The following is a 10,519-nucleotide window of genomic DNA, read 5'->3' on the forward strand; positions in this document are numbered from 1 at the left end:
GGATGTGTGTCCTAAGGAATCCGAAGAGCCTGTACAAGCACAAGATCAACCATCTTCCTCCATGCAAGCATCTCCACCAACTCAAGATGTGGATCAAGCTCAAGAGGATGAAAATGATGATCAAGAAGATGAGCCACCTCAGGAGGAGGGCAATGATCAAGGGGGAGATGCCAATGATCAAGACAAGGAAGATGACGACAGTCCAAGGCTGCCACACCCAAGAGTCCACCAAGCAATCCAACGAGATCACCCCGTGAACACCATCCTCAGCGATATTCATAAGGGGGTAACCACTCGATGTCGTGTTGCTCATTTTTGTGAACATTACTCTTTTGTTTCCTCTATTGAGCCACACAGAGTAGAGGAAGCACTTCAAGATTCGGATTGGGTGCTGGCAATGCAAGAGGAACTCAACAACTTCACGAGGAATGAGGTATGGCATTTAGTTCCACGTCCTAACCAAAATGTTGTAGGAACCAAGTGGGTCTTCCGCAACAAACAAGATGAGCATGGTGTGGTGACAAGGAACAAAGCTCGACTTGTGGCCAAGGGATATTCACAAGTCGAAGGTTTGAATTTCGGTAAAACATATGCACCCATAGCTAGGCTTGAGTCAATTCGTATATTACTTGCCTATGCTACTTACCATGGCTTTAAGCTTTATCAAATGGACGTGAAAAGTGCCTTCCTCAATGGACCAATCAAGGAAGAGGTCTATTTTGAGCAACCTCCCGGCTTTGAAGATAGTGAGTACCCTAATCACGTCTATAAACTCTCTAAGGCGCTTTATGGGCTCAAGCAAGCCCCAAGAGCATGGTATGAATGCCTAAGAGATTTTCTTATCGCTAATGGCTTCAAAGTCGGAAAAGCCGATCCTACTCTATTCACTAAAACTATTGCAAATGATTTGTTTGTATGCCAAATTTATATTGATGATATTATATTTGGGTCTACTAACAAATCTACTTGTGAAGAGTTTAGTAGGATAATGATTCAAAAGTTCGAGATGAATGATGGGGGAGTTGAAGTATTTCTTAGGATTCAAAGTCAAGCAACTCCAAGAAGGCACCTTCATTAGCCAAACGAAGTACATTCAAGATATTCTTACCAAGTTTGGGATGAAGGATGCCAAGCCCATCAAGACACCCATGGGAACCAATGGACATCTCGACCTCGACACGGGAGGTAAATCCATAGATCAAAAGGTATACTGGTCGATGATAGGTTCTTTACTCTATTTATGTGCTTCACGACCGGATATTATGCTTTCTGTATGCATGTGTGCAAGATTCCAAGCCGATCCTAAGGAAGTTCACCTTAGGGTCGTGAAACGAATCTTGAGATATTTAGTTTATACTCCTAAGTTTGGCCTTTGGTACCCCAGGGGATCCACCTTTGACTTAATAGGCTATTCAGATGCTGATTGGGCAGGGTGTAATATTGATAGAAAGAGCAGATCAGGGACTTGCCAGTTCTTGGGAAGATCTATGGTGTCTTGGGCTTCTAAAAAACAAAATTCTGTAGCTCTTTTTACCGCCGAAGCCGAGTATATTGCCGCAGACCATTGTTGCGCGCAATTGCTTTGGATGAGGCAAACCCTTAGGGACTATGGTTACCAAAGTTCCACTCCTATATGATAATGAGAGTGCAATCCGCATGTCGGATAATCCCGTTGAGCACAGCCATACTAAGCACATAGCCATTCGGTATCACTTTTTGAGGGATCACCAACAACGGGGAGATATCGAGATTGCTTATATTAACACCAAAGATCAATTAGCCGATATCTTTACCAAGCCACTAGATGAGAAAACATTTACCAAACTTAGGCATGAGCTAAATATTCTTGATTCTAGGAATTTTGATTGATATTTTGCACACATAGCTCATTTATATACCTTTGATCATATCTCTTTCATGTGCTATGACTAATGGGTTTTCAAGTGAATATTATGCTAAAGTCATAGATTGAAAGGGAAATGGAGTCATCGGTGAAGACAAAAGGCTTCCACTCCACTCCGTCGAATTATTCATCCTTCGCCGTCGCTCCACAACGCTCTCAAATTTGGTATAATCTTCACTCCTATATTATTTACCAAAGGGGGAGAAAGTTTGAAAGAGGGCTTATATTTCACTCACAAGTATCCGTTTTTGGCGATTCATGCCAAAGGGGGAGAAAATATTAGCCCAAAGCAAAAGGACCGCACCACCACCAATTTCAAAATTTGTAGTCTTTCAATTTGTATTAAAGAAGTATTTTTTAAAGATTTTCAAAATGGTATCTTATTTTTGATATAATTTCAAATTGGTATACTCTCTTGAACACTAAGAGGAGGATTTCATTAAGGGGGAGTTTTGTTTAGTTAAAGGAAAAGCATTTGAAACAGGGGGAGAAAATTTCAAATCTTGAAAATGCTTCTCAAAATCTTATTCATATACCTTTGACTATTTACAAAAGATTTTGAAAAAGAATTTCCAAAACATTGCAAAACAAAACAAGTGGTGCAAGCGTGGTCCAAAATTTTAAATAAGAAGAAAGCCATCCATGCATATCTAGTAGAAATAATTATTGGTTTCATTCCAAGCAACCTTTGCACTTACCTTATGCAAACTAGTTCAATTCTGCACTTTTATATTTGCTTTGGTGTGTGTTGGCATCAATCACCAAAAAGGGGGAGATTGAAAGGGAAATAGGCTTACACCTTTTTCTATATGAATTTTGGTGGTTGAATTGTACAACACAAATTAATTGGACTAACTAGTTTGCTCTAGATTATGAGTTCTACAGGTGCCAAAGGTTAACACAAACCAATAAAAGTCCAAGAAAGGGTTCAAATAAAAAGAGCAAAAGACAACCCAAAGGCTGCCCTGGTCTGGTGCACCGGACAGTGTCCGGTGCACCAGGGAACCCAACTCCAAACTTGCCACCTTCGGGAATTCTGGGAGCCACTCCGCTATAATTCACCGGACTGTCCGGTGTAGCACCGGACTGTCTGGTGTGCCAACGGAATAACGGCTATCCAGCGCCAACGGTCGTCTGCAGAGGAACAGTGAAACGCTACAGTGCTCGACTGCGCGCGCAGAAGTCAGAGCAGGCGCAGAAGGCGCACCGGACAGTGAATAGTGACTGTCCGGTGCACCACCGGACTGTCCGTGGCCCAGTTGTCAGAAGATCCAACGGTCAGAACCCAACGGCCTGGTGACGTGGCTGGCGCACCGGACTGTCCAGTGCGCCATACGACAGCAGCCTCCATCAACGGTCAGTTTGGTGGTTGGGGCTATAAATACCCCCCAACCACCACACTCCAATGCATCCAAGTTTTCAGCCATCAAACCTCATACAAGAGCTCTAGACTTCATTCCAAGACACAAACAAAAGATCAAATCCTCTCCCAAGTCAAAAGATCATTCCAATCAAATAGTGACTAGTGAGAGAGACAATTGTGTTCATTTGAGTTCTTGCGCTTGGATTGCTTTTCTTCTTCCTTCTTTCTTGTTTCCAACTCAATTGTAATCAAAGCAAGAGACACCAATTGTGTGGTGATCCTTGTGGGGACTTAGTGTCCCGTTTCATTGAGAAGAGAAGCTCACTCGGTCTAGGTGACCGTTTGAGAGAGGGAAATGGTTGAAAGAGACCCGGTCTTTGGGACCACCTCAACGGGGAGTAGGTTTGCAAGAACCGAACCTCGGTAAAACAAATCACCGTGTCATTCGTTCTTATACGCTTGTGATTTGTTTTCGCCCTCTCTTTCGGACTCGTTTATATTTCTAACGCTAACCCCGGCTTGTAGTTGTGCTTAAACTCTATAAATTTCAGATTTGCCTATTCACCCCCTTCTAGGCGACTTTCAATTTGTCTTGTATAAGTGTAATTAGCTTGTAGAGCTCACCGTATGACACCGGAGGCATACATATACGTATGAGCATGAGGAAAATTATGGAGAAAATATTTGTAGGGACTTGACAAATGATTCTGAGGGTATTTCTCAGGAGGAAAATACTTGGAGATATATCGGTGGAATATCTGGGCAGTATTTCTGGAAAGAATCAGAGAGGATTACTAAGGAAATATTTGTAGGATATTTTGAGGAGGATTTTGGAGAGAATATAGACCACTATATTTTATTTGCTGATATCAACTCGCAAACAAACATTTTGAAATGAAATTTAAAATTCATTTTGAATTTAGAGCAAGTTTGAAAAAATTTCAAGATTTGAATTTTTGGGATGCTACACTATGTAAAGAATCCTGAAGCATAGAAGACTCGAAAAATTCTGGGTGCACTAGACCAGTCTGGCGGTGCACCAAACCGGTCAGCGGATCGAACATGCAAAGAGTGTTTTGGCACCCAAGTCTACTGGGTGCACTAGACCAGTTTGGTGGCGCACCAGACCAGGCACCGATCTGAGTACACAGGGAGCATATTCCTAGCACTCGAGCCTACTAGTACACCAGACCAGTCTTGTGTACACCAATGGTCCACTGGACTAATAGGCTCAACGGTCGGCAACGGCTATTTGACATGGTGATTCATGGGACAAGTCCGGTGTGCATCGGACCTTTGGCGTGGCACAGAGAATCTGTCAGAGCAGTAACAACTAGATGATGTGGAAGGGCACCGGACCAGTCTGGTGTAACATAGTTAGTGCACCAGACCAGTCCAGTGTGATGCAAAAAAGCTGCTTCATTTCAATGGCTCTTTTGGGGGCTAGGACACTATATAAACCCCCAAACTGACCATTTTAGTAGGTAGGGAGCTAAGAAACATTGCTACTGTGTTGAGACACCATTCCATGGCTCCATACATCCAAGTGTTTAATAGAATCACTCAGTCATTAACGTAAGTGCTTTGCGAAGCGCTAAGGTTAGTTAGACCGCTTAAACGTGCTTAATCTAGGTTGCATCCTAGTTAATTGGGTGGGGTTAGACAATCCACAAAACTTCTCAGCTCTTGCGTGACTATAATACCCAAAAAATCATGCTTGGGGATTTATTAAAAAGATTCTTTCGAGACGGGATGAAATAGGGGTAGGATAAGAAACATGTTGGATATAACCATAGACTGTATCTAGTAGGTCGTGTAAAATAGATGACGCAGAACTGTAGACACTATTTGACACTTTTTGTAGAGTGGAGTTTAAAATATGAGATCAGATAAGATATGAGATAGGAGATCTGCTGGAGATAGTCTGAGCATCTCTAACAACACGACTTATAAAAATGCCCTATATTAATTTAAAAATAAGTATATTTTGTATGCTTTAGAGTACCAATAAAATATTTTGTTTCAACAGTAAAACCTCAAATTTAGATTATAGAGTAGTCCACTAGGGTATAGTTATTTGAGACACTTGAGAGAGGTTCTATAATTTTTAACTAAATTTTATAAAATAATTTATTGTTGGAGTAGTTTTTTATATATAGAATCCTATATTTTAATTTGATGCATTTGATTTATTTCTGGAGAGGCTTACGGCTCACCGTGCGCAAGGTTCACCCCGGTTGGCACGTCATTCGCTCACCACTCCCACCGCCACCGGCCTCAAGCCAACACCACCAGTCCACACATGCGCAGGCGCACACGCACGGCCGTTGAGACTTGAGACAGAGACGCAGGAGCGCGGAGGAAAAGGAGGCCCAGACCACCGACGGGGAAAAAACATCACGAACACCGTTCTCCATAGCGGGAGTAGTGAGGAACGAAAGAGAGGGGGCGGCCTAGGGCTTCGATTCCGCAGCCATGGACGCCGCTGACGTGTGGGGCCGCTCATCGTCCTCGTCTTCTTCGTCCGCCGCCGCCGCGAGGCGCCTGCAGGCGCGCTACGGTATGTACGCCCAGTCGATTGTTTTCTTCCCCGGTACTGGTTCGTTTTGATTCGTTTTTTCACGCGGCTGGTTTTGATGGGCGGCGGGTGTCTATGCGCGCTGGTGCGCGCGCAGATCTGTACATGGGGATCGACGACGCGGACGCCGGCTTGGACGAGGTGACGGAGCCGCGCGGCGGGGCGGAGTCCTACAACTGCCCCTTCTGCGGCGAGGACTTCGACTTTGTCGGCCTCTGCTGTCACATCGACGACGAGCATGCCGTTGAGGCTAAGAGCGGGGTATGTTGCTTTCTCTTGTTCCCGGTCCAATTCTTACCGTCTGATGAAGTGATGATGTCTACCATCGGCACAAGTATGCATTTCTAGGCATCTCCCTTTACAATTCGCAACTGTGATGCTTAAATGGAGGTTGCATGTTAAAGTGGTTGGAACCATCTCTTATAGCTTCTCATATCTGCTTTGGAAAATCAGACCTGCGGATGCTGTGAAGCAGGATTCTTCTCCCCTCCACCCCTTGTCTGAGGTAGTTTGGGACCAACATATAGATTTTTTTTTTTCTGTGGGCAGTCTTATTTCTCCAGGGGTTATGGATTGGATCAGATTGGTGTCACCTTTGGAAGTATTGTTGGTTGGAATTGTGGGGTGTGGTTGCTTTATGGTGTTTAGGTAGGTGTGTTTGTGTGCTGGATTGGAGGAGTTGTATTTGGGACAAATGATTGTGCGTGTTTGTTGGGAAAGGGGTGTTGGGAATAATCTTGTGTGTCTAGGTGCATAGCATTTACTTTAGCTAATTTTCAGCATGGAGTAATAGGCTGATTAGCTGGGTAATCTTCTACATTGATTAGGATCACAGCCTGATTTGTAGCTCACGTTGGCTATATTAGTAGAAGAGAGAAAACAGAAAATGCTAAGTCATTCCAGCCGCCAAATCCACTTGTGGTCATGTGTGTCCTTTCTGTGTGAGCTCCTGGGTGTCCTGTTAGAGGCATATTTGTCTTTTAGGTGGCTGTTTAAAACTTTTGATTTTGGGAGCACTTAGAAGGTTTTAGTTTTATATGATGGGTTGGTTGAACTTTTTTTTTGGGTCCGGTTAGGTGGAACAGATTTGTTGCTTGTGCTGGAAGTTTCCCATACAATCCTTTTACCTGACAGTCTTTCTTGTTTTAGTTTGCTAATTATGGCTATGCTTGAAAATGAACCAATGGAATACTAGTAGGTAATCTTTTATTCTTGTTGCATTTTAGATTAGCTGTAGCTGCTTCATTTGTCGGTATCTTCTGTTAGCACCCATATTGATGTTGAAGTACTAGATATGGACGTTTTTTGGGTTTGTGCTGGAGTTATTATGGCTTTTGGTTTGGAGCTGAAGGATTGCACTGTTTTTTTTGCAGCTGATGATCATTCTATCTTGTATGCCATCTCATATCACTTTTGTTGAATCTATTAATCTGGCCATTTCTTTTAATGAAATATCCCGATAATACTGTTGTAACACTTTGACTTGGTAATTAATTTTGTATTTGATTTGTTTGTCATGAAAGAATGCCTGTTAGGTTGTCTACAAAAAAACAATAAAACAGATTAATCCATCTGGAGAGTAAGGATAGAATATGAATATCTTTTGGGAACTAGATTCATATATGTAGGATTACATATTGCAGACCATGTAGAACCATAATTTAACAATCATTTTTATATCGCTAATATAAGTGTTTTATTATTGTCAGTATATTAAGTGGTAACTGGCCAATGCAATTAGAAGCAGGAAGGCCTTGTGCATTTGTTTTTTTATCTCGATGCTGTTTGCGCCTCTGCCGTATCTGTGTTCAAGCCTCAGTGGACATATACTCACCTATCTTGGAGATATGATATATAGTAATATAGCTCATTGGGTTCTTTCCATTTGCTGCCAAGCTTTAGTAGGGTACTGTTTACTACCCTGGCTTTTCTTGTCCTAGCAGAAGCACAAAACTAATCAGGACCAACCACTGCAAAATGTGATTGACATAGATCTCACACATCTCTTCAACATTGCACAAACATGGGTGCCTTTTTCATTCCTTGCGCTAAGACAATATTTTTAGCTCATTCGGGGTACTGTACAATCCAGAGTTTCTTTTTCGATGCCATACCAATCGTTTGTCTCTGCTTGTTGAAACTTGAAGAAAACTTTGGTGCGTTGTCTCTTTTCGTTTCTGTCAGATTCATTGCTGTCTTCCAGCAATCCAGCTCTTTACCCTTTACAGTATTTCCTTTCCATTTGATAAATCTATACTTTTTTAGGCTTGAAATCTTCTTTCTCTGTTCTGAGGACTGCTGCAAACTTGTAACAGATGGATTAATCGCTTCTTTTCTTATTTTTTAGGGCATGATGAAATCAGTGTTTGCTATTTAACCTCCTTCACAACTAAGATCATCCTACATAATAGATTTAGACAACAAAAACTTATGGAGTTTGCTGAAATGCCCTTTCAGGCATGCCCCATCTGTGCTACAAGGGTCGGAATGGACTTGATAGGACATTTGACTATGCAACATGGAAGTTATTTCAAGATATCCTTTTTTAACTATGCTGCCGTTGCTGATCATTTGCATTTTTACATTTTTCACATTATACTACAGTGAAGATACATAGGTGTCAGGGTCCGGCGCACGTCACGGGCCCGGCGGCGCCTGGAGTACGTGCGCCCGACCATGACCGCGACCATGACAATAGGTATGTTGGAACACAGAATTTACACATTGTTTTCCTTAATGAATAATACATGCAACGCAGGCGCAGAGTCCGAAAAGTATCTTCTGGGTCCCATTCTTTATTATCTTTGTTGAGAAAGGACTTGAGAAATGGCAGTTTGCAGTCATTTCTCGGTGGATCATCCTATGTATCCAATCCTCCTGCTGCAGCACCAGATCCATTTGTGTCATCTTTAATTTGTACTTTGCCTGTGGCTGAACCATCCAAAGATTTACATTCCGACTCATCTGACAATAACTTTTTGCTAAATAAATTCCCAGATGAAAAGCCTGTAGAGAGGTACGTCACCTCAAGCTTGTCCTTTCTGCTGCCTCACTCATCTCCCTCTTTGCCACGATACCATTGGATCTGGTCAGTGTATGATAGTTCATACTTTTCCATATTATGTCCAGTTCATTTTCTTTTATGCTCGGGGATAATGTAGTCTTCTAATTGTGGTACTTCACTGAGAAACCAGTGAACCTAATTATGCCGTTGAAGCATGTTAAAAATATCATATCAAATAGCTTTATTCATCATTTTATGTTTAATATGTTAGGCTATCTCATCCCCTATTTCAAACTTATCTCTGCAAACAGTATCATCTACAGTTCTGTGTCCCTATTTCCCACACTCTACTGGAGACAGTCTTAGTAATTTATCCTTCATGCTTGAATTGCTGACTTTCTCAATGGATCACTATACACTCTTTGTGATGCTAAGATGTGGTTTATGCTGATTGTCATGATTCTTAAGTCTATTTGGCAATTGGCACCGTTCAAAGAAATAGGTTGAAGATATTGTATTCCGATGCCATAAGGTTGTGTGTATTGCTGATTGACATTTTGGCCCCCTTGGCTCTGTGTTTTTTACATAATAGCTATCATTATACCCATAGTGCTAAAATGCAATTTTGCTTTATGGGCATTTATTTCACATGTTTTCAACTAGTGCTAGCAAATGAAAATGTTACGCTTCTAGAAAATTATAGCAGATCCTCTTCTAAGGGATTGTTATGAGCTGCATGCATGATTGCATCCACATGTTCGGTCAGAGACCTACGAAATGAACAAATCTCCATTTTTCTTATCTGGTCATGCATAATTCCTTAGTTTTGCAATGCTAATTGTTAACAGAGCCATCTTTTGTTTGAGTTGAACAAAATAATGAACATGGTTTAATGTTTCGCCCTCGTTCACTATATTTCTAGTGGTGTGTTTATTCTTGATTAAATTGCTGTGGTGAATCTACAGGGCTGAACCATCATTGTCGGAGAAAGATCAGAAGGAAAGGGTTCAAAGGAGCAAATTCGTCCGAGGGCTTGTGCTCTCGACAATATTTGATGATGATAACTTGTAAAGGGGGTCATCAAACTTGATAACAGCATCACAATAGTTAAGGAACACGAAGAGAATCATCAGACTCTGCTGCTGTTGTCGTGATCACACAAGAGGCCCATCTAAGTTCGTATATGTACGGATGGAATATTTATGCATGTATGTATTTATGTTTATCTCCCTGCATTTACCCTTAGTGCAACAGGGTGGTAGGGGACGGTTGTAGTATTCCAAATTTATGTATCAAATAAATGAGGACACTGTCCTTGGGGTGCAATTGTGTATATAATATAATAATAGGGAGCTACTCGCCATGATTTAGGATATTTTATTTAACTGTTGTAATAATATGCAGTGTTTTGTATGATGACCCCATTTTTTTATATATAACTGTTCATTTTAGTCCTTTAATGTTCTGCTTTGTTAAGTTCTGCCTGATGTCATACAGATGTTTGGGATGTTTTACAATATACTCCCTCCTGAAAAATGCAATTCATCTAGCATAGTGCTATGTTTTACTAAGTTTGATCAATTATAGATAAAAATGTTAATATTTATGGTATCAATAAATATTATTAGATAAATTATGAAACATGTTCTCATCAGCTATAAATGTAAATAC

At 41.3% G+C, this 10,519-nt stretch overlaps 1 protein-coding gene across 3 annotated transcripts; it reads left to right on the forward strand.

The window, feature by feature from the left end:
* Positions 1-5,448: 5,448 nt before the first annotated feature.
* Positions 5,449-10,308, forward strand: LOC100282502 (fiber protein Fb2). Of its 3 annotated transcripts, XM_035959606.1 has the most exons (6): positions 5,515-5,826; positions 5,942-6,105; positions 6,298-6,349; positions 8,302-8,379; positions 8,592-8,932; positions 9,814-10,308. In XM_035959606.1, the coding sequence occupies exons 2-6, from the start codon at positions 6,083-6,085 to the stop codon at positions 9,917-9,919; spliced, it is 600 nt and encodes a 199-aa protein (XP_035815499.1). In that variant the 5' UTR covers positions 5,515-5,826; positions 5,942-6,082; the 3' UTR covers positions 9,920-10,308.
* Positions 10,309-10,519: the final 211 nt, after the last annotated feature.

This window comes from Zea mays, chromosome 6, assembly GCF_902167145.1.
Source record: "Zea mays cultivar B73 chromosome 6, Zm-B73-REFERENCE-NAM-5.0, whole genome shotgun sequence".
Classification (NCBI taxonomy): domain Eukaryota; kingdom Viridiplantae; phylum Streptophyta; class Magnoliopsida; order Poales; family Poaceae; genus Zea; species Zea mays.